The 24951-nt window shown below is 35.3% G+C and overlaps 2 protein-coding genes across 10 annotated transcripts; both read right to left on the bottom strand.

Moving 5' to 3' along the window:
* Window positions 1-975: 975 nt before the first annotated feature.
* On the bottom strand, window positions 976-6213 carry vib (vibrator). 3 transcript variants are annotated; one of them, XM_008197885.3, is made up of 6 exons: window positions 6057-6213; window positions 5781-5811; window positions 5468-5731; window positions 5162-5239; window positions 1932-2221; window positions 976-1885 (listed from the first exon to the last, which is right to left on the bottom strand). In XM_008197885.3, exons 1-6 carry the CDS (start codon window positions 6071-6073, stop codon window positions 1747-1749), a joined length of 819 nt encoding a protein of 272 aa, XP_008196107.1. In that variant the 5' UTR covers window positions 6074-6213; the 3' UTR covers window positions 976-1746. The 3 variants fall into 3 exon arrangements, with proteins under 3 accessions (XP_008196107.1, XP_968982.1, XP_008196108.1); XM_963889.5 differs by lacking the exon at window positions 5162-5239 and adding an exon at window positions 4972-5049; XM_008197886.3 differs by lacking the exon at window positions 5162-5239.
* A 1907-nt stretch (window positions 6214-8120) lies between these two features.
* On the bottom strand, window positions 8121-24947 carry LOC103313773 (serine/threonine-protein kinase Wnk). 7 transcript variants are annotated; one of them, XM_015982307.2, is made up of 19 exons: window positions 24808-24947; window positions 24426-24664; window positions 21118-21851; window positions 17120-17878; window positions 16655-17070; window positions 16441-16605; window positions 16097-16396; window positions 14598-16046; window positions 13924-14556; window positions 11635-11694; window positions 10246-11519; window positions 10078-10198; window positions 9950-10027; window positions 9527-9896; window positions 9443-9477; window positions 8620-9303; window positions 8377-8467; window positions 8291-8314; window positions 8121-8239 (listed from the first exon to the last, which is right to left on the bottom strand). In XM_015982307.2, the coding sequence occupies exons 4-19, from the start codon at window positions 17874-17876 to the stop codon at window positions 8223-8225; spliced, it is 6474 nt and encodes a 2157-aa protein (XP_015837793.2). In that variant the 5' UTR covers window positions 17877-17878; window positions 21118-21851; window positions 24426-24664; window positions 24808-24947; the 3' UTR covers window positions 8121-8222. The 7 variants fall into 7 exon arrangements, with proteins under 7 accessions (XP_015837793.2, XP_064214503.1, XP_064214505.1 ...); XM_064358433.1 differs by lacking the exon at window positions 24808-24947 and having other exon boundaries at window positions 17120-17917; window positions 24426-24628; XM_064358435.1 differs by lacking the exon at window positions 24808-24947 and having other exon boundaries at window positions 17120-17842; window positions 24426-24628.
* Window positions 24948-24951: the final 4 nt, after the last annotated feature.

Raw genomic sequence — 24951 nt, 5'->3', positions numbered from 1 at the left:
AAATATGAATAAAGATAAGTAAATGCTTCTATTTGTAATAGTAAAAGATATACGTAATTTATATTTATCTGAGAGAAAAAGATAAAACTATGCTAATTATTGTGTCAAAGAGTATTTTGACTACTGTTCATAAGAGGCAACGTAAAAATTAGACTCAAATAATAAGTTATATAACGATATAAAGTCATTGTCCGCGAAATTATTTTCTCTAAATCGCAGGACGTCAACTATAATTATATATAAATAAAAATTAATTTCTAGTTAATATTAATTACATTTTTTTATATAATATTATTTTATATTTACTTCATTTATAGGTTTTTTATATATACATGTACAGATTCCAATACTAAGAGAAAATTCCACAAAATAAGTAATTATTAATGTATAAAACCTAAATCAGATGAACTCATCTTTAAACGAATAATTTTTTAATTATGATTATATGTGCTTAAAATGTGACTAATAAATTTTCAATTTTCATAAGTATCTCCAAATCTTTATGTTCAATCTGGTGCCACCTCTATCACAGTAGCATAATATTTAAAGCTAGGGACAAATAAAATACTGATTAATTATATTCTTGTTACAATTTTAAAAAATTTATCAAAATCATTATTCAAATCAGCAAGTGTCATTATTAGTAACACATTAACTTTTTTCGTATTTTTTTTATAATTCTGACGAATATAAAAAATAAAATAAAATGCAGTCAGTATTGTCGACAATAGAATTAATAAAAATTAAATAAATACACATTTTATAATTTTTCTTTTACATCCGGGTTTACTGACTGTCACATTTATATATGACTTAGCAGATCACTACATTACCATTCTGTTTTTGTTATGCCATTTAACGTTTCGGATAATGTCCGGTTGTCTTGTACGTTTCTGTGTGTGTACTGTTCTAGGTTTGCAGCTCCCCAAGGTCGCGGTTGAGACAGGACCGGAATAGGGTGAATCACGGCCCGCGCATGGTTACTTCTAGTTTTATTAACGTTTTGTGTACAACTTTTTACACATTATTACATACATACTTGAACTAGAAACTAGAATTTAAATGAATTTTACACGTACACATTTAAAATGCCAACATGGATATGGAACTGCAGCCGGGAGTAAATCAGCGTTAAAAAACCTAACTATTAATACTACGTCGAAATTAAGTAGTTGTTGCGCCTCGTTAGGACCGGACTAAACAATCATAATTGACTTTTTCGCTAAAACCATTTTGACCGAACCGGGGGCCCCATTTGCCATAGAAAAATTCCTCCGAGGCGCCCGGCGCTAACTACGACACTTTATACAAGATAGATATATTGTCAACATGATCCCAAATTCTAACAATAATTTTAACAACTACTCGATAACATTTATACAGATGAGAGAAAAACCCGTCAAAATGGCTTTCTGAATATTGCAACAGATTCGTCGTTCCGGAGAGAAATCAAAATCGGAGCGTCGTAAAAGGAATGAGTTTATTGGAAAATAATGAAAATAAATAAATAAAATATAAAATTTCGAAAGCTTTCATTATTTTCACCGGTTTAAAACAACAACGAACTGCACCGACCACTAGATAAGAACAAAACCCGTGGTAACTATTCCACAAATCGACCAAATCACAATGTTAAATGCATTTCTAGACTTATCAATTAATAAAACAACGAAAATTAATTTGCTACGTGCCGTTGCGGGCAGTTCGTTTAAATGAAATTAAATTCACTACAACTGCAAAATTTATTTAGTCCGTTTCTGCTTTCATGCCTCGCACCTCGCCCTTCTGGCGCAGCGCTTCGAGTTCTTGCTGCGTCCTGTCCTCGATGGCCCGGATGTCCTCCATGGTCAGGCCGTGCCACAGGTCCATCCAACAGAAAACTTGCCTACAACAAACGTTCAAATCTCGCGCCAATTGCCAGCGCCATCTACCTATGGAAGTTGGTGAACAGCCGTCGCTCCGACTTTTGAATAAAACTTTCTACACGGTTTTGCAAACCGAACCATTTGAACTCGACGGTTACCAGTTTGTAGCAGGTCATGACCGGCTGGACGTTGTTTTTCCAATTGGGGCCCACCAGGGGCCCCCGACCGGTCTTCTCCGACTTGAATTTCGTCGGATCCTCTTTCTCTTTGTAGTCGCTGGCGGCGATCGGGTCGTTGGCGATGTCTATGTGCACCACCTCCCGCTGCTTGAGCTTGTCGGGCGGAAGCTCGTGGACCTACATTCGCAAATCGAACTTCATTAACCAAGTTTCAGTTTACAGGCAAAAAGCATGCAAAAAGTGCGGAAATCTAATTATACTGGGGTCCAATTTACAAATCAAATGTGACCTTTCTAATCTACAAAATACAAAACACTCAGTATAATGAAGCAAAAATCCAAAACATATTGCCACCTGAAATTTTAAAATTCGTTAATTTATTACTTATGTCCGCAAATAATTAAAAAAAACACAAAACCTCAGCATTTTTTGACTTATCTGACCCCGAAATTTCAAAAGTTTTAGTTGAAATTTAATTTTTGAAGAGTATTTTTCTAGTTTCTGGTAGTTTAGAAAGTGGAAATCAGTAAGAAAATTGATTAGTAATACTACTGTTTTATCTTTATAACTTTGTCCCGTCCGTTATCGCAAACATAAAATGTTGTTTTCATTTCTTACGTTTTTAAACAAAACCAAGAATTTTAATTTTAATGCTGTTAAAGTCTTTAATAATTAAAACCTGTCTAAATAAATTTTTAGAGCTCATTTCACAAACAAGATGTTTTGTCCCGTCCGTCATGCAGGGCCGGATTATAGTTGTAAGAGCCCCAAGGCAAATCTGACTCGGTGCCCCACTTCTACACCTTTAATCTTTAATTTTTTTATTACGTAGTTTTTTAAACAAGGTAAACACGTACAGAACAGTAAATAACTTAATAAAATTAAAGAAAAAAATCAGAAATAACGAATAAAAAAACACAACACTTAAGCCCCCTACCTATCTTAAAATCGAATTTTACGACATTGCAAACAAGAATATTCATTAATAACATCAATGAAATTACAATTCTTAACTGAAAAAAAAAAACTTCTTCACACAAAACTAAAAAGTTTAAATTTTTAACAGTTTTTATTGTAATTGATAAATTATGGTAAGGAACTGATACCAGAGGGGTAGATTGTGGTTCTGGAGCTCGTATATTTTTCTATGCGCATTCTAAATTTTTTAAGATAAATGTAAAACTTTCAAGCAAATTATACGTAATTAAAAAATAAGTTTTTATACCATTTTCAAACAAACTTCTAAGATAAAAAGCTTGAATTTAAATTTTTGAGCACATAATACCAATTTTATAACTTTAACTATATAACTTTATTAGAGAAATTAGAAAGGACATGTTTCTTCTTCAGAAAATTTTTTGTTTGAAGTCTCTATTATTGTTGATTTCAATATGTAATTATAAATTTTTTGAAATATATTTTATACAAAAAAACAACTAATTATTACAATTAGGTTATCAGTACATTGTATTTTTAATATAAGTGTCTAAAAATGTGTTACTTTATTTTCGCCAATCATAGAAATATTCTAAAAATGTTTTTGAATTTACAATTAGAATTTTATAAAACAATTAAACAAAGAAAACCATACTTTTAATTGGTTTGTAAAAACTTATTTTTTTAATGAAAATATTGAAATCAGAAAATCTCGTCCCAAAATATGTACCTAAATACAATAATTGTTCTAAAGTTAATTTTTGGATTACAAGAAACTATAATCAGAAAAATCATTTCTGTTTTTTCATTAGCTAAATGCAAAACAAGAACAATTATTTCTTTTTCGACTACAGGAAACTGTTTTACCAACTATTTATGTTCAATAGTTTCTGAAAAATTACGTTAGGTGCAAAAACTTACAACGGAAGGAAAAACTACAAGGGACATGGATTCGTAAGTCACCCGATAGATATGCATATGTATACAGTTCATTTTTTATATAATCAACTGTCAGTGTCAAAATTCTGATAAAGACCAGACTATATCACCCTAAAAGTCATGTTCAACCAATTTTGAAACTGGCTGTACTCTGTATTTGACATTTTGAACATCAGATTTGACATTTTTGAAAAGTGGACGTTAGTGTTAATCGTTAATTCGTTAGTCTAAAGGTGATCTAAAATAACTAAATGTGTTGTACGTGTTTTAAATTGGAGACAACTTGAAAAATTTGGAAATTGATAAATTGCCAGATAAAAAATTACACCAACCTTAATTCAAAAAAATCACTATTTATGATAATGCCAACCTGACAGCTCATTGACAGTTGATTATTAAAAAAAAACGACTATAGTAACTTTACAAACTCCAAAAGCCCAAGAAGCGACCTCTAGTGGCCGATACCTCAGTCTAAACACGAGCAAGCAAAACAATTGCAAGAAAAGTAATACAATTTTCAAAACAATTTGACATCGAAAACAAATCGCAATTTTTTGTGTAGCCAACCTGACCGAAAAATTAAAAAAAAAAACATTTTCTGATTAAATCCAAGACCGAAGCAACCTCTGGCGGTCATCTCATGGAGTATTTACCAACTACGTGCATTTTTTTCATTTTATGTGCTTTTACTATCAAAATAATCGGAACCTAAACCAACTTAACAAAATTCCGTCTGAATAACAGCCAGGTCGGAGCGACCTCTATCGGCTGACACCAGTCTCCTGCATACAATAAGCATAATTAAGCTATTTACAGTCGAATAACCGAAAAATTCGTCATAATTACGCCCATAATAGCTCTTTTACGACGCCCATAAAACCCCGAATTATTTTCAAATAAAAATTCAAGGTGGTTACGCTATCTATTTTTATGCAAATCCTAGTTGGCCACCACACAACACACACACACACACAATCCCAAACAAAATACTAACGTCACTGTTACCACACGTGCAAAAATAAAATAAAAAAAACTAACAAATTCCTCCTTACGTTATCTTGATTTCCCGTGTCCCCAATGTGCATACTTTCGATACAGATAACGAAGTTCTCTTTCATGTATCCAGGGTTCTGCCACAGCCAAGCCCAGCACCACACGAAGCGTACAAAGCGTATGTATTTTGTTTTAAAATGAGAACCCCCGGGGACGAATGAAAAGAAAGAAAAACAGATTAATACTCACATTGTTCTCGTCTCCGACACCCGGTGCATGCAAAGTTTCGATAACAATACGAAATTTCTCTTTCATGTACGCCGGGTTCTGAAATGACATGGAAATTTTCCTGTTATCACGCTATTAAGCGAAAATACCTGTTCCAGGTTTACAATCTATTAAATAACTAGTAGGTGTACATAATTATCGGGCAAATAAACGCGAACCCAGGACGTACTTGTCTAATCAGAGAGTGTCATGGCTGGGAACAAACGACTAACAATGACAGGTCGCAGCCATGGCCACCTTCCAATTTTCGGATTTTTGGGGCTTTACCGTGATCACGGTGCGGCAGTAGGGGTAGGCGTTCCAGGCCTCCTCGTGTATCTCGAGGCTGCCCCTGGGGGCCAGCAGCCGGATGAAGGCGGGCACTTTGCTGGCCAGGTGGTAGATCTTGTAGGTGTACTGGCCCGAGGTGTACTTGCCCCCCAGCAGGGGGTAGTTGCTGAAGGGCTCATTCTTCAGCACTTCGATGCCCTCGCCGCCGCCCGTGTTGTCTTTGGAAGCCTCGGCGACGCTGAACAACTGAGCGACTTGGTACTGCAACTGTGCATTAGCCTTCGACTTAATAACACTCATTAAAGCTCACCTCTTCGACGGTTAGGGGCAAAGTCACTCGGCTAAAAACACACAGACAGATGGCACGATTAATTCAAGGTCTTTTGACATTTGAGATTTTTAGGTTGGGATCGGGCGCACTGGGACAGGGGCGGCTGGCGGCCGGGGGCCGCAGACGCCCCCTTGGGCACTGGCGTGCGCCAGGGGGCCAGTCAGCGGCCTTTCGGGGGGTTGCGATCGATTTTTCGCGGGGTTGTGACGGGGCTGTGGCGCGGTTTTCTCACTGATTCGAATGCTAAATACTTACTATTCTTTAATTAGCATCTTGATTCGGTCACTTTGGATAATGTGCACATGTGAATACTAGCTTTTCGTTATCACAAGTAATTCTGATTCACTCGACTTGGACTGCTGTTAATTGGGTTGCATACGGCGCAGGCGCAATGACGCAACTTGGTGACGTCAGAAGGCATTGGCGTGGGCAGGGCCGGCCTGGCGGGGGCAAGACGCAAACATTCATCTTTTTATTGACATTAAAAAGCATGAATCATGGGCCACAAGCCCTAACAATTAAATTATTTGACGAATACATTTTTGTAAGGAACGTGCACGTCACATGGTGTCAAGCTAATGAAAATTTATTAAAAAAAAAAACAGTATAAATTAAAGAAGTACATTAAATTTGTAACTTTTGACTTGTTTAAAAACTACTTTAAAGCAGTTAATGTTTAACATATATAAAATTGAAACAAAAAAAATGAAGAGTAATATCTGACTAAACAAACTAATAATTGTTTGGATAAAAAAACAACCTTTTAGTAATTTGTGGCAACTTGTGCAATAGAATTTCCTATAGAGTGAGTACTCCAAAAAAATTATTTTGCCTTTATTGGAATTTCCATCCCTTGTGTTATTTTAATAGTTCAAAACGTAGTGAATATTCTACTAAGTAAAAGGTCAAATTATGTTATTTCCCATTTCAGTTCATATAGTAAAACTGCAACAGCGCATCTGAATTTTGGAGTGAAAAATAAAGCACAAATTGAGATTTTCTGTAAAAGAGAATAATTCTGTGCTAAACCAAGTTCCAGCGACACGTTTTGAGTTAAGAAAACCCACCAGAAACTCTCGATTTGTGTTCCATTTCACTCCAAAAAATTCAAATGCGCTGTTGCAAAATTCCACTATGAACTGAAATGGAAACTTGACAGTCAATGCCCATTTTGGTGGTAAATTTCTTAGCGTCCATACATTTAGTTGCCAAGCTCAAGTGGACAAATTTCATCATTTATATATTTTTACTAGTTCGCAAAAACAAATGTAATTTTGTGAAACTGTTGTCATTGAAAGCAGTAACTTTTTTGTTCATGATGAGATGGATTGGTATTTTGGATTGTATATCTCATACGTCATGATTACCAATTCAAAATCTCAAAAGTTACTAGGTCATTATTTAAATGATTTAAACAAAGAAATTAAAAAAATAATTAAATAATTTTTTTTTCAAGAAAAATCACAGATTCAGTTGTTACGTCTGGCTCACATTTTTAAGGAATCGTAAAAATCAGGGTAATTTTCCTTATTTTTGGCATAAAAAAAATCTGGTTCACATTTTTAAAAAGGCCATAAAAATAGGGTAGTTTCCATAAAAAATGATGTTTCCATAGATAAAATGAGCCTAAAAACAAGTCATTTTCTCAATTTTTTTGTCATTTTGAACCGACTTCAATGGGCTGTTTTTCCAAACTCAACAAACTTCAACGACAAAACTTGAAAATCGACTCATTTTCCTAAAAAAATGATGATTTGGGAAAATCTGAGATAAAACTTGGGGTTAAAAATCAGGGTAAAAAGACAAATTCAATGATGTTTTGGCAGAAACACTGGTTTTTGTTGAAAAAAATGCATAAAATATAGGAAAATGACTAAGAAAACTAGACATAATAGTCTGAATTAAAAAGTCACACATTAGACTACTTAAAATAAAAATTAAAAGGAAATACTTTGAAAAGATTTTGATAAGTTAAATTAAACAAAAACAACAAAAATAGAAAGTAGAAAAAATTGTATATGACACTCGTTTTATAAGACTTAATTGTGGCACTCTTATAAAAATATTCTATTTTTCTGATAACTGATTAGACAACAAAAAACACTCAAGGGTGAGAATTCCTTTGTTTTAAACAGTAACTGTCCACAAGTCATTTGCCGTCACACATTTTTTGTACTCTACGTCAACTGGTCAAAAAAGGGTCTATCAGTAACGCACAATAAAACCAATTTAATAATTAAAAAAAAAAATAAATAAAGATTTAGTCCAAATACTTAGTTGCTAGGGCTGGTATAATTAAGGATCAATCAAAGACCAAACTCAATTCATTATATTTCATATTTTAAATTGAATATTATACAAATAAACAAATAGTAATATACAGCCTTCATTCTCACTTATGACCTTCTAGTTCAGCCGATCTCACATTTTCTTATTTTCTGCAACAAAATCGGGTCAACCGAGCAACTTTACCCCCACCCCCCAATTACCTTCAATCTGTCTCCTGTGAAACTCTGCAACATTGCAAGAAAAAATCAATCAAAATCACCAACTCCACTAGCAACTTCATAATTACCCATAAACTCCAACTGCTGCTTTCGGTGGGCTTCCATTAAAGCATTCAATTCAGCCTTTTGTCTATTCAACATTTCCTCAAAAGTCTCTTTCTAACCAAAGAAAAACACAATTAACACCGAATCAACCGGAAAAATAAAACAAAAAGCGGCGTACTCTAAGTATAGTTAGTAACTACACGAAAAGCCAGGCATGCCAACCACTAAAACCAAGCGCCCTGCACCTATCTCCTCTCATGTCTTACCCTCTTGGTGACGAAATAAGTTTCCAAATATTGTTGGATTGGCACCACTGCCTCGCACAGTCTCCTCCCGCAACAACATTTGTAAACGACCTCCGTACTGTTGGTACGACTGTAATTATCAAACGCGTACATATCTAAATTACTAAACCCGCCATGAACCGTATGATAATTATCAAAATCGTCAGTCATTTGCGTCATGTGACTTTTTAAATTATGCATCGATGCGGAATGCTTAAATTTCCAGTTTTTCTTTAATATATCAGTCGGTGATTCCCCTTTTCGCTTCCGTTTCTTTTTCGCAAACTTTCGTTTCGTCGGCGATTTTCGCTTCCGCAGGTTGGTACTGAACACGGTGTCATCGTACAGCTGCTCATCTGTCAAATCGGGACAACTGACATTCTTATCACTGACGTTATTGATAACGATTTGGGGGTCGTCGAGACAGGCATTGATGTCGGGCAAGCTAGACGTGAGCGACTCGTCAGGGGGGTGAATGACAATTTGGGGGTACTGCCGGAAAGTCTTAGACATGCGGCGCCCCCCCGACAACCTCCGGGGGTTGCCTTCGCCGGAATTCCTCCTTCTAATCGGCAAAATGTGCTCGATTTCCTTTTTTAAATCGGTATATGATAATGATTTTGGTGATTTAATATTAGAATGGTGTGCAGTGGTGCCAACTGCATGCTACAATGAAAAAAATCACTAGCTACGCGAAAATAAAATCAATGACACGGGCGGCCAAATTAAAGTTAAAAACAAATCAAATTGCACAACACTGAATTATTAGTAAAAACACGGACTAGAAAAAAACCACAAAACTCACTTTGACTTGACTGACTTCGGGTGGTGCGGCAAATTCTGTAACACAAACCCATGAAAATTAAAAACCCCAAACCGTGCGACCAACCTGTCGAATTCGGTGGTAAAGTCCCGACTAAAATATTCGCTAAACTATCAAACGTATTATTGATCACGCTCGTGTAATCCGACTTCGTCTCCTCCTCCTTCTTCTCCGGCTCGACGACCAACTTACTCCGGTCCGGTTCTGTAACCACACTGACCTTGAACCTTGAGACTTTACGTTCCTTAGGTTCGGCCACGTCCGGTGACAGTAACGACTCGCCTGCTTCGACTATAACTTCCGGTCGGTTGATTTTCTTCAATTGGTTGTTCAGTTCCGCCAACTGCTTGGCTTTAAACTCGACATCGACCTCCAAAACCGGTGATAACACTTCCGAAGAGGTGGCACCACTGCCCGGCGCTGACTCGACTTGCAACTGCCAAAAAATCAATAAAAAATCGCAAAAAAACAAAACCAATCAAGCGTTACTTTATTGATAGCGTTAGTGATAAGAGATTCTTGCGGGAATTCCAAATTAGCCGGGTTAGCTTGCGGACTAGATGGCGCCTGAATCAATCAAACCGTTACGTTATTATCACTCAATTGTCAATTGTTACCGTGGTTTGGGTCCGCGCTAACGGAATCGACGACAGTTGCTGTTGCAAGCTTTGCAACTGCGCGTCGTACTTGATGTCCAATTGGGGCGTCGAGGCCTGACTGCCGCGTCCCGACGCCGCACTAGAAAAAAAAATTACAGTCGGGGTTCGTCACCCGGCTAACGTTACCTCTCAGTTATCTGTTTCAAATTCTCCAATGGTAGTTTTTTCACTCCCATACCGCCCTGTTGGTGCAAATTCAACGCATTATCATCGACCGAGACCGCATGTTGGAATTGTTGCTGTTGCGGTTGCATTGCCAAATTCTGCACGGATACAGATCCCGACATTACCGACGTCTGTGGCGCTTGGTAAATCACGCTCGTGGCTGGGATTTCGCCAGGTTTCGCTAAATTCAAGAGCATTTGTGGGGGCGATGTTTGCGAAACTGGTTGTTGGTAATTGGCCGGTTGTTGTAAGATGAGATTCGGTTGTTGTTGTGTGGGTGGGGGGAATTGTTGTACAGGTGGCGCTGCGGTCACGAACTGTTGGTTAGTGGTGGTCGTAACGACGATTTTTTTCGGGTCAGTTTCGGACGAATCTTTTTTCGGATGCATGCTATTTTTGAGATTATCGAGACTGATTTTCAATTGTTCGAGGGTGTTTATCATCTCAGGGCCGCACATTACGGGCTCCTCTTTACCGCAAGTTGATTCCTCTTTCAACGAACACACGCTAACCTTTTGCTCGCTTGTTTTATCGACGTCGAGACTTTTCGCCGAGGATTCAACAGGTGCTGAACTTTTTCGCAAGTTTTCAGACTTAGTCTGAGTGGGCGGGGCGTCCTCTTCGGCCGTTTCCGGCCCGAAGTCCTTGTCCTTCGGCAAGTCTAGCTCACCAGACAGGACCGGACTCACCAAAAACCTCGAAATTTTTCTCTGTGGTACTTTCAAAACCGTCGTTGTTTCAACAACTTTCTCTTCGTTTTTCTCGCTTTCTTCTTTCGGTTTTTCGTCGGATTCCTCGTTTTGGTCACGCGATTCGTTCTCGGTGCGTAAAATAAACACTTTCAAGTCGATTTTTTGACCGGGGACCAGTTTCACGTCGTCTTTTCGCTTCAAACTGTCGTTTAGTTCGTCTTTTAGGACGTCTTGGGAGCCGTCAGTTTCACTTTTAAGGTCGTCGACCACTTCGGGTTGTTGGCCAACCGACACACAGGTGTCGCTCGAGAACGACACCGTTGTCGATTGGTCGCTTCGATTGTTTGAAACGTAGGTATTTTCGGGTGTGTAGTCGCTTGCGGTGCTTGTTTTTCGCGAAACTGTTCCGCTACTGTTGAGGCTTTCGCGACAACGCAAATTCTGACTGAGTTTTTCCGACAGTGTCGATTTTAAGCCTTGGAAAGTGTCTTCGTACGTCTCAAAGCCGGGCTTTATCAACATTTGGCCGCTGCTATCGTCACGCTGCCAAAAAAACGCTCATAAGTAACATTAAAAAAACTGTAACCAAACTACTTTGCAAACAGAAATAAAAGAAAAATAAAAAGAACCATTAAAAAAGGGATCATCAAGTACTTACAGATCGGTGGCGTCTGTGTGTTTTTTTATGCGGATATCTCGTCAGAGATGCGTGTCTGACCTAATCGTAAGCAGCGTGCAAAGAAAAGTTGGATTATAGTGGGGAAATAGCCAGAAAATTGTTAACTATGTAAAAAAGAAAACCGTATTACCGACTACGATTTACCATCTTAAATTAGCCTACGGATATCTAAAGGTTAGGATACGAAACGACGTACAAAAAAAACGTTCGTGTCCTCGATAGTTCCGTTAATGTCGCCAGAGGGCGCAGTTTCGTCCAAGTTTTCAGAAAAAAATGTTTGTATTTGTATAACGGTTAACACATAGCAAACAAAAAAAAATACCGGCAGATAGAGCCTTCAATTCTCAATAGTAAGACATACACATAACGCAAAAATTTTATCGTAAACTATACCTTAAAAAATTTCAAACCAATTTGAACTCTGCTCCATATTTTTCAAAACGCTGCGAATGCGGTTGTCGACTACCATACTACTTTTAGGTTCAGAAAATCCTGCGATTTTGTATCTCGTTTCGTCTCTTAAGTTATACAATGCCCTGCTAAGCAAGAACGTCTTTGCACTTTTTTTTTGTCAAATTTGAGAAAACATGAATTTTTGTATCTAAAGCGCATTGGCAGTTATTCTACACCTCTTTTGTAAAGGTTACTTAGCCAGAAAATCGTATTTCAAAACAATTGTATTACGCCTTCATTTTAAATAAAAAATCTAATAACTTTTGTTAAAAAATCTATTATATCATAATTTTAATATGTAGTAAGTACTTGCAACTAACACTTTAAGAAGCAAAATATTTAATATTTTGGTTGAAGTGAGGGAAGAAACTTGAAACTTTAAGAAAATATATTTAACTTTTAGTTGAGGTACAAAAATTGTATAAATCAGTAATTAGATTTTATTTATTAAATATTAGGAAATGTGACGTGACAAATTTTTTTTCAATTTTTTTTCTGAACTTAGGACATCAAACTTTATAAGAAAAGATAACTTTCAACTCAGACATGATTAATGTAAAGTTTGAAAGAGAAAAAAAGTATGTTATATAGGAGTGGATTCGACAAAGAATAATTTATCCAATGAAATATTTCACTTTCAAATCAAAAAAAATTACTACTTTTCAAAAAAAGCAGGAACTTTTGAAGGCATTTAAAAATGTATTAATAATCGTTTAATTTTACAATTTAGGCGCAAAAATAGAATTAAAAATGTTTACAGGGTGGTCCAGCTCAGCCCCCGTCTTCTTTTGCTCAGTTATTATTAAAGTCGAAGTTTTGATATTTTGTTGATGGTATTTATACTCTAGGACACATTTTAGGAAAATATTTTTGACTATACAGAGTGTCTCTAAAAAAGTATGACGTCATAATGATATTTTATAATGACAAGCTGCTATTTTTTGTGCTCATTATGATAAAGTTTTTTTCAAATCGGTTCAAGGATTAGTGTTAAAAAAATAAAAACAAAAAAAAATCGGTTTTACACCTTTAGCTTTACAAATTAATAAAAAATCGAAACAGTGCTTGTTTGAAGACATTTTAACTACGTAAGTGTTAAACAAGGTTTAACAGACTTATTAAGTGAGTTTGATTGATTTGAATTACTACAGGGTGTTTACAATTCATTTCCAAACCCCTACTTATTTTTATATCGCCTGATGAAGATACAATAAAGGTATAGAAACGTCGCGACGAAATTAATGGTTTTATTTCCTTTGTCCTATCCATCTTCGACGAAATCAAACTAATTATTATTATCAAATGTACTATTATTATTATTATTATTATACCAAGCGATCATTTCAAGTTGTAATTAGAGTAGGCGGTTTTGTGTCATTGTGATTAAAAAACCAGTACAAACTGAGGAAAAAATGTATTCTAATTAAATATAACCGTTCAAGAGATTAATTATCACAACCGGCATTTTCATACAAGTTAAAAAACTGATAATGATCACACGGTATTTATAATTTAAATTATAAATGTTTTTTGTAGTTACGAACTTTTTGCTTAGTAATTTAAAGAATTTTTTTATTTCAATTGTCGATTATCGAAAAACGCTTTAATTAAAACAAGATATCCACAAAATGTCCATATCATTGTCATAAATAAATCGTTCACTAAGTTTAAAATTCCGTGCGATAGGAAATTTAAGAAACATCAAAGTTACTACGTTTTTGCTTAGCATGGGCAGTATAGACCTCCGTAAATTAGCTCAATTTTTTGAAAAACTCGTTTTTCGGGACAGAAACCTGTATTATCGGCATTTGTTACCTTCTGCACGTAGGGTTTCGGACTGTCGGGCACCTTATCCGGGTTATTCTTCAACTGTTCCATAACGTCTTTCAAATGTTCGTGCAAATGTTTATACGGTCCTGGTTTTAACAATTCTTGCTTAATCATTCCCTCGACAATATCAGTGGGTGTCGTATCAAACCTATTAAACTTAAAACTAATCGTTTTCTGTTTGCAAAGCAACTGACATTCGACCGTTCCATCAGGATGAACGTTTTGAACGATCAATTGTTGTCTGGTAGTTAATGATCTTTGTTTTCGTGTTTTCGGTTTATCTTCAGTCGATGTTTCCTCACTTACTTGTTCCGAAGTGCTAACATCTTCTTTACTTTCTTCTTTACTTGGTTGCAACTCCTCGACTGAATCTTTTTCGGTGATTTGTTGTTGTTGGATGTATTCTTGCATCGAAGGTGGCTGGGAAACAGTCGACAATCGACGTGTATCCACCGGTTGAGTGTCGAATGTTGACATTGGAGGCAGAGAAGTGGTTGAGACGCGATGTTGTTGGGCGAGTTTTTGCTGTAATTCGACTAAATTCATCGGGGGTGGCACCTCCCCCGAGAGGCGGTGCGGTTGGTCCGGGGGTGGTTGCTCGACCTGCTGCGGAATAACCTCCAACAACAAATTAAACATACATAGTAATTTGAACTCACTTGTTGAAACTGTTGTTGCGGTTGATACACTTGATCGACCGACTGTTGTTGAACAAACTGTTGAACTTGTTGCTGTTGTTCCGTAAAATTCGGCTCAACTTGTGGTTGAACATAACTTTGTTGTTGTTGATAAACCGGTTGTTGTTGTTGATAGGTCGTCGGTGCTTGAGTGTAATTTTGTTGCGGTTGTTGTTGAACAATAATATTGGTTTGTTGAGGTGGTTGTTGATTGAATTCTTGTTGTGGTGGCGCCACCGTTGACACGCGTTGTATAACCGGTTCGGTGTAACTCTGTTGAGTTTGAAACGGTTGTTGGTAATTCTGTGGCGGTGGTGGTTGTTGGTAATTGGGAGCCGGTGGTTGTTGTTGAGGTTGTTGGTACGTCTGCGATGGTGGTGGTTGAGTGTAACTCTGGGCCGGCGGTTGTTGTTGAGGATAACTCTGGGCCGGCGCTTGTTGTTGAGGATAACTTTGAGCGGGTTGTTGCTGTTGCTGTTGCTGGGGGGGTTGATAAGATGGCGGTTGATAATTTTGTGCCGGTTGTTGCGGCTGTTGATAACTCTGAGCTGGTTGTTGTTGCTGTTGTGGTTGATAATTCTGTTGTGGTTGAGTTTGTTGATAATTCTGGGCCGGTGGTTGCTGCGGCTGTTGATAATTCTGAGCTGGTTGTTGTGGTGGTTGATAACTTTGTGGTTGTTGCTGTTGTGGTGGTTGATAATTCTGAGTTGGTATTTGTTGTTGTTGGTAATTCTGCGCCGGTTGTTGTTGTTGATAACTCCCCTGGTAACTTTGTTGTTGTTGATAATTCTGTTCCTGTAACGTATCCAACTGGCTATCAACACTTAACCTGTGTTCAGTCTGAGCTGGCATTGCGTGCAATAGCTCAGGTTGTGAAATACTGGACAGTTTATGTTGTTGATTGTCGTTTTGTTGAACTTGTAGGAACTCGGCTTGTTGTGGATGACCTTCAACAACGTAGTTTTGTTGTACGAACTGTTGCGGGGCTTGTTGTTTATGTATTATTGGCTGTTGTTGGACTGGTTCCATTGATTGTTGACGCTGAAGTATCGGGGGGTTTTGGTGTTGTTCCTGTTGATAGATTTGTGGTTGCTGTTGTTGTTGTTGTACCGTTTCAGGTTGCATGGTATATTGTACAATTCCTGGTTCGCTTTTCTGTTGCACATACTGCACCTGTTCGGTTTGTTGTTGTTGTTGTTGATATTGTTGTTCTAAATTCGGTTGTTGGTTGTACTCTTGTTGCTGTTGTTGCTGTACGACCACATTTGCGGGCGTTTGTTGTTGCAAATACTGTTGATATTGTATTTGTTGTGCCAGAGCTTCTTTTTCTTTATTTCTCTGATCACGTTCTTTGGTGATTTGGGCGATTTGGGCCTTTAGGAGTTGAGCCACGGTTTTGGCGTCCTCTTCGAAAATAATACCTGATTTGGCCTGTCAAAAAAAACGTTGTCAACGTTGTCACAAAACTGTCAAATACGCACCATCTCCTCGGAAATTGTGTCAATACGATCGGTTTCCATGTCAAACTCGAATTGTATCGCTTCGTTTTCTTTATGTTTGTGGGTGCGTTTTTTCGGATCAATTACGCGTAGTCTGAAGACGACTTTATTGTTTTCCTGAGACACAACTTCGACTTTTAGGCCGAAATCTTCCTCGAAGAAAGCGTGAGTTAGGAGATCTTTAACTTTCGGTCGGTCTTCTTTTCGTGGTCTTATACAACTCTCAATAACGTCTTTTACTTCGGGGTTTTGAACTTTTTCAAAACTTGCCGGTTTGACACCCTAAACAATTTATTTATGATAATTCCAAAATTTAACATACATACCGAAATGACTTTTTTGTAAATTTGAGCCGGCCCTGTACACTCCGAATAGGGATATTCACTAGTTGCCATCTCCAACATGCACATACCAAAAGCATAAACGTCCACACCTTCATCGTAATGCTCCTCGTACATCTCAGGTGCCATAAATTCAGGCGTACCAATCACCTAATAATAACAAATAAAAAAAACAAACGAAAAACACACAATTACTTACCGATTTGGCAAAACTGCGATTTTTCAGTGTCGCCAATCCCAGATCGCCAATTTTCACCAAACCGGTCGTTCCAGTGATAAAAATATTATCACACTTCAAGTCGCGATGTATGATCGGTGGCGACCTCGAGTGGAGAAACGCCAAACCTTTGAGTATTTGCCGACACCATGATTTTAATACTTTCGGATTGATTTTTTTGAAACGTCTCAAATAAGTTTTAAGCGTTCCGCTTAACATCAGTTCAGTGACTAGAACAATGTTCTTTTTTTTCGTACCGGTCGACTCCCAATAGTTGTAAAAACGGACAATGTTCGGATGTTGGAGTTTTTTCAACATTTCGGCCTCCTCGCGAAAGCGTTGACGTTCAGCCTTGTTTAGTTTTTTCTCTTGGAGTTCGCACCACGCCACGGCCACACCTTAAAGACTCAATAAAATCGGACTAATACAGGAAACTGTATTACCGACCTGTTTCCGTGTCCAGCCCGCGATAGACGGTTTTAAACGATCCTCGCCCGATCTCCTCTTCGTATTTGAAGAACCTACCGTCTGGACTAACGGCAATTGGTCGATAAACATCGTCATCATCGTCCTTCGGACGTGTTAGATCGACAACTAGCGGTTTCTCAATATCGGCACTATTTTCGGCATTTTCGTCGTTTCTGTGCAGCTCGTCGATGGTTTGTTCGGTGATTTCCTTCATTTCGGTGTTGATGAACAAGTTCTTCGGGATGTTGTAGCGCGCCCCCACCTCCAGCAGCCGCTTATCGTTCTGTGCTTCCGGTTCATCTTCGGCGTTCGAGTCCGTTTCCACGGGAATCAGACAGGTTACACCGCCGTGTTTAACCGATTTCTTGTTCCTCCACTTATCGCTAATCACGCGGTCGACGTTGTCCGACAATTCGGTTATAACCTGGCCGACGGCTAGAGCCGAATCGGGGATTTCCGAACACGAATCGTGATACTCTTCGTATTCTTCGACAAAATTACGAGCGTCTAATAAATTATCGCTTGATGGTGTGTGTGTTATTATTTTCGGCGCGAGGATGTCGCCGGTGATGCAACGGAGACGATTGGAGTAAGTGAGATCGGTTGATAGTTTCTTTTTGGTGCTCTTTTCGATCTCGAGGCCGTTCTTTTGGATTATTTGGAAGGCCATTCCGATGATGCCGTCGATCACTCGTTCGATATCTGCACGAAAATCACTGCTGATGCGTACAGGCATGTCTGAGGCAAGGCGAAAAAATTCATTTGGTTTCGGAGATACTAAGAAAATTGTTTGGTTATCAGATAAAAACTGATTAAAGCTGTTGTTAGACAACCGCTTGGAATTATGAGAAATCGAATTTATTTTTAATCTGGCAAAAATAATACAAATGGTTAGGAAAAAATGTTAATGTACGGCTTTTTTTCTTCACTTGTTACACAAATAACTAATTAATTTTTTGCACAATTTTCCGATTCTTTAAGTACCAACTTAAAGACATAAAATGTAAGTACATGTAAGATATTTAATTAAATAAGAGGTCTGCGCAGGATTCTTAAGTTTAGTTTATGTCGGGTCATGTAAAAATTATATTTATTTTTATTATATATTGCCCTAATGTTTTTTTTGTAACCTTTTGGCAAAAAATTATTGTTTTTATTGTTAATAGTTTTTCTTAATTTTTATTTTAGTTTTTTACCAATTTTTCTTTATAAAATATGATAAAAATCCAACACTGAAAATAACGACAAATAACGTATATACAGATAATGTATTTTCAATGGTTTTATTTAAAGGTTTGTTGTTTATTATGTGCAAAGATAATTTCAAAAAATTCAAACAATTTACGTTAAATCATAATTAAACTTAGTTTTAAAATTAGCATAGAAGTAAAATAACCGAAGTAAATACAGAAATTTTAAAAATTTTGAGTTATTTTTTAATTAAAACCGGACCACTTTTTAACAAATTTTTCGTTCAATTGTTACAAAAATCTAAAACGAAACAACAAATAAAATTATTTTCACTTGTTACACAATAAACTAATAATTAAGCCAGGATTAAGCCGTAAAAACTTCAATGTCACAAAGAACGAAACGTTTTTTGTTCAATTCTAATTATTTTATGTAATAAGTGCCAATTTTTGATGACTTTTTACCAATTTTTCTTTTAAAATCTGCCAAAAATCCAAAACTGAAATAATGATGACAAAAGTCGGAGAAACAAATAATGTATTTTAATGGTTTTTCTGTTTATTATTTGCCGAAATGATTTCAAAAAGATCAGAGAAAATTCACACGATTTACATTAAACCAGAACTGAACATAGTTTTAAAATTAGCTTTCAGTTTTTTTTAATGCTAAGGTAAAATAACAGCAAATCTAGAAGTACCGAAGTAAACACAAAAATTCTACAAAATTTCAGTAGTTTTTCACTGAACTGAACGACTTTTTGGAAATTTTTACGTTCAGTTTTTTTTAATGCTAAGGTAAAATAACAGCAAATCTAGAAGTACCGAAGTAAACACAAAAATTCTACAAAATTTCAGTAGTTTTTCACTGAACTGAACGACTTTTTGGAAATTTTTACGTTCAGTTGTTTCAAGTATACAAAACTGCCAACTTGAAAAAAATTATCATCTAGTCAAAGCGACTCAAAATTCATAGAATTTTGTTTCAAATAAAAATTACACAAATGATGAAAGTAAAAAACAAATTCACGAACATTACATCAATTTGAATTTGCACTTTTAATTTTTACTACAATGTCAAATTATTTTTCGGTCCAATTTTGTAACTAAAAAATAAAAGAAAATGCTTTTAAAATTTTTACTCAAAAACTCAGTAATCGGTAAATAAACTCTGCAAACTACAGTTGTAAAAAATTCGTTTTTTGATTCTTTTATTTATCAAATAACTGAAATAACAGAGCTAAACTGGCATTACCAACATTAAACAAAAATTCTACAAACTCCGAATAACTTTCTGCAAATTTTTCCTTTCAAAAAATTAAAACTTGCCAACTTGAGCAAAAAAAACACTGTATAATTAGGCTAATTAGAACATACTTGCCTTAATTTGATAATAACTACACAATATATTTATTTTCAAGTTACTGTTTGACGACTTGTACAAAAATAAAACATTAGAAACCAAAGTTTCATTTGTCAATATTTTTCCCTCGAATTAAATAATTTTTCGTCAATTTCTTTATTAGAAACAACAAAATTCCCCGTCAATTCAAACCTGATGTTTTTTCTGTTTATTATTTACCGAGATCATTTCAAAAAAAAATCACAGAGTTTAAATTAAACCAAAATTAAAATTTGTTTTTAAAATTAGTTTCGAGATTTTTTTGGCAATTCTTACGTTCAATTGTTTCAAAAATACAAAACTGCCGACTTAGAAAAAATTATCATCTAGTCAATGCTACTCAAAAAACATAGAATTTTGTTTTAAATAAAAATTACACAAATGAAAGTAAAAAAACAAATTCACCAACATTAAACCAATTTGAATTTGTATTTTTATAATCTTAACTACAATTTTCAATAATTTTTCGATCCAATTTTGTATAATTAAAAAAATCAAAGAAAAGACATTCAAAATTTTTACTCAAAAACTCAGTAATCGGTAAATAAAATCTGCAAACTACAGTTGCAAAAAAATTCGTTTTTTGACTCTTTTATTTATCAAGTAACTGAAATGGCAGAGCTAAACTGGCATTACCAACATTAAATAAAAATTCTACAAATTCCGAATAACTTTCTGCCAATTTTTCGTTTCAAAAAATTAAAACTTGCCAACTTAAGAAAAATTTTAAACCAATACAAGATTTAAAAAATAGTATAATTATTACACAGCACAATTAAGCTAATTAGAACATTCTTGCCTTAATTTGATAATAAGTAAACAATGTATTTGTTTTCAAGTTACTGTTTGACGACTTCTACAATAATAGAACATCGACCAAAATTTGTCAATATTTTTCCCTCAAATTAGATAATTTTTCGTCAATTTCTTTATCAGAATCAACAAAATTTGAAATTTCACACGAAAATTTACTCACAATCACGTCAATTAAGCCGTGACCATGTTAATTTAACAAAAAATTGTGCATTTTTCCATTTTCTATTAAAAATTCGCCAACTTGACAAAAAAAAATTGTTTTACTTGACTCGGGCATAAAATCAGTATAATTTAAAAAAATTGTCCATACAATTGTTACTATTTAGTGATTTCTTGTAGTCACGTGACCTAAACCTGAGGTTTTTATTGGACGAATGATTGAACAAGAAGCACCAACATAAACAAAACAATAAAAATCCCCTAAATTTATATTTTTTAATTATAAGAAACAATGTTTCGAGAAAAATTCCAATCTTATCAATCATTGCACTTTCTTTAATCTTGAGACGATTTTATCAAAAAACACAATAATTCTGCGATTCGGATAGATAATAATTGTTTGATTTATTTACCTTTGTGTTTCTCAAAGTTGCGTAAATCGTCATCATCGCTGAACAGTTGTATATTACAAAACCTCTTCCTAAACGGCGCCAAATTCTCGATAATATTATCGTACGGAATCGACGAACAACTATGCGTCCTTTCCTTCTTTTCCGCATTAAAGCCGCTATCGTCTATCTTCGTAAACGTGTACCTATTTAAACTAGTGGTAGTAGTAACAACAGTGGTGTGCACCACATCCGTACTAATGGTTCTAACAGTCGTAATAATCTCTTTTTTCTCATCTTCGCTATTCAAAGACGAACTCTTCGCCTTCTCCTTCTTGCTCTTCTTTTTCCCGCTGCCGACCGGCTTCGCCTTAACTTTCGCCTTATTCTTCTTGCGGTCATCTTCGACCGTATGATAGCCCTTATTGATGGCGATAATGTCAGGAGACGTGGAAGTTTGATCGATGTATTCTAAACTATCAAATTTCCCTAGATCGGGTGTGGTGGTGGTGGTGTTGTGGCAAGACTGATTTCGGCCGGGGGCAGGGGAGGAGGGTCCACAAGTCGAGACCGCCGCTTGTGCAGCCTCCTCCCCCGCATCGCATGACTTCGTCGATGCGGCTGATTGTGTTCGTTTATGACCGGGTGGTTTCGCGTGCCGAGTCAACGATTTCGTCCAACCATGGAAGCTTTTCGTGCTGCTTTTGCTGGTCGTGCTTGCCTCGCTGCCTTTGCGTGGAATGGTCGGACTAGTAGTACTGAAAAAAAAAAAACAAAAGAATTTGTTAATACTTTCTCAAGATTCAAAATTTTTAGAGAAAAAATTACTAAAACCCATTCTATTTATAATATTTTATAAATTATAATACTTTCGCGTAATTGTTTCATTTTTTTATCGAGATTTTTGTCAATTTGCGATAACCGGAACAATTATCATGCAGTAACTCCTGAACTATTAGAGATAACCAAATAAAGCTTACTATTTTTGGAAAGCCCTTTTAATTATCTATTTGTTTCAAAAAAGATCATTGTTCCCCAGCTAATAGTTTTCTCGCAAATTGCTCATAAGAGCAAAATTAGGTAAATGTAAAAAAATCTATAATTAAAAAACTCTTATAAATTTGGCGATTTTCTTAAACCAATCCATTTCTTGGATCATTTTAAATAAAATAAAATCAGAATAGTTTCACTTTTTCGAATAGTTTTGCCGTAATTGAGAAAATAAAAAAATGGTTAACACTTTCACAAAAAAATTCACAATTTTGAGCCAAAAACCCATTTTATTTCACAGATTTTGATCTGTTCTTTACGATAAAACAAACCGTTTTGCTCAAGTCTTATAATTTCGTCGTAATTGTTCCATTTTTTTGCGGTACCCAGAACATTTATCAAGCAAAAACTCCCGAACTGTTAGAGATAACCAAATAAAGCTTATTATTTTTGGAAAGCCCTTTTAATTATCTATTTGTTTCAAAAAAGATCATTGTTCTCCGACTAATAGTTTTTTCGCAAATTGCTCATAAAAGCAAAAATAAGTAAATGTAAAAAAATCTATAATTAAAAAATTATTGTAAATTTGGCGATTTTCTTAAACCAATCGATTTCTTGGATCATTTTAAATAAAATAAAGTCAGAATAGTTTCACTTTACCGAATAGTTTTGCCGTAATTGGAAAAATAAAAAAATGTTAATACTTTCTCCAAAAAATTCAAAATTCTGAGCTAAAATCCATTTTATTTCATAGATTTTGATCTGATTTTTACGATAAAACAAACTGTTTTGCTCTAAGTTTTATAGTTTCACCGTAATTGTTCCATATTTTGCGGTACCCGGAACATTTATCAAGCAATAACTTCCGAACTATTAGAAATAACCAAATAAAGCTTACTATTTTTGGAAAACCCTTTTATTTATCTATTTGTTTTAAAAAAAATCATTGTTCTCCGACTAATAGTTTTCTCGCAAATTGCTCATAAAAGCAAAAATAGGTAAATGTAAAAAAATCTATAATTAAAAAATTATTGTAAATTTGACGATTTTCTTAAACCAATCGATTTCTTGGATCATTTTAAATAAAATAAAGTCAGAATAGTTTCACTTTACCGAATAGTTTCGCCGTCATTGGAAAAATAAAAAAATGTTAATACTTTATCCAAAAAATTCAAAATTCTGAGCTAAAATCCATTTTATTTCATAGATTTTGATCTCATTTTTACGATAAAACAAACTGTTTTGCTTTAAGTCTTATAATTTCGTCGTAATTGTTCCATTTTTTTGCGGTACCCGAAACATTTATCAAGCAATAACTTCCGAACTATTAGAAATAACCAAATAAAGCTTACTATTTTTTGAAAACCCTTTTAATTATCTATTTGTTTCAAAAAAGATCATTGTTCTCCGACTAATAGTTTTCTCGCAAATTGCTCATAAAAGCAAAAATAAGTAAATGTGAAAAAAAATCTATAATTAATAAATTATTGTAAATTTGTCGATTTTCTTAAACCAATCGATGTCTTGAATCATTTTAAATAAAATAAAATCAGAATAGTTTCACTTTTTCGAATAGTTTTGCCGTAATTGGGAAAATTAAAAAACCTGTTAATACTTTTTCCGAAAAATTCAAATTCTGGACTAAATTTGTTAATATTTTTCCCTCAAATTAAATATTTTTTCGTCAATTTCTTTATCAGAGACGACAAAATTGACCACACATTCAATTACACAACAAAACCTGATGTTTTTCTGTTTATTATTTGCCGAGATTATTTTAGAAAAATAAAAAAAAATCACACAGTTTACATTAAACCAGAATTAAACTTAAATTATTTACTGAATTACTGAGTAAAATTGCTTTCAATATCAACATTTATGCATTTTTTTCCTTTTCTTAAAGGGGTTTATTTTTTTTCAAAATATGATAACGCATCGGTCTATAGAATTAAAAAAACCTTTAATTTGATGTATAATACTTAAACTTCTGTTACATATTAGGATAGAAAACTTGCTTTCAAATTAACGCTTAACAAAACTAGGCTTAAGTTAAGTTTAAATAAGTCAAGCTGCACCGTGTCATTTTATCTGTCTGTCAATTAGTAGTCAATAATTCAACATAAAAAGAGTAAAATAATTCAACAAAATTGAAACTAGTGAGTACTTATTTAAGTTTTTAACATTGAGTCAACTTTAATAAACGTTTAAACCAAGCTTTACAGATTTATTTACCGTGCAATTCACTTGATAGGCTTAAGTAGAGCTTATATTTTAATCCATACCATACAGTTAAGCCACAGATACAAGAAACTGTCCTTCGTTGTTCTAAAAAATGGACTTACTGATCCTGCTCGAATTTCGGGCAAGATTGCCCCGTGTTTCTATTTTTGTCGGGATGGCAAGCCTGACAGCGAGTCGCCCTTAACGATCGTGTGTTGGCGGCACTTGCTCGAGGGTCATTGCGTAGAAAATTCGGTTGGTAACGTTTGTAATCCTCAAATTCCAGTCTGACCAATGTAATCACTCGATTGGGAAGAAATACACCTTAAGTCCATCAAACGCGTAGTCAGTCTTGTAAAATCTGCGGAAAAAAATCAGTTAGTTTCACTTGCCCCCTGGGACAAAAAAATCCCACTACGCCTATGGAGACATATGTCAAATATTTTTCTAGACTTTTTTCTTGACCATGAAAATTGATTCCATTAAACCAATCGATTGACTTACTTCAGGCGTTATCCCCGTCCCGATTACCGCAACATTTGCCAAAATTCGGTTTGATTTGCGAGAAATTACAGTAAAACGCACACGCAAATTTCGCAACGAAAGACTCGACATTTCAGGGGGGAAACCACACGGGACTGGACGACT

This window comes from Tribolium castaneum, chromosome 8 (assembly GCF_031307605.1).
Source record: "Tribolium castaneum strain GA2 chromosome 8, icTriCast1.1, whole genome shotgun sequence".
Lineage (NCBI taxonomy): Eukaryota > Metazoa > Arthropoda > Insecta > Coleoptera > Tenebrionidae > Tribolium > Tribolium castaneum.
The sequence above is the reverse complement of the archived record's forward strand: the minus strand, read 5'-3'. Positions and strand labels throughout refer to the sequence as shown.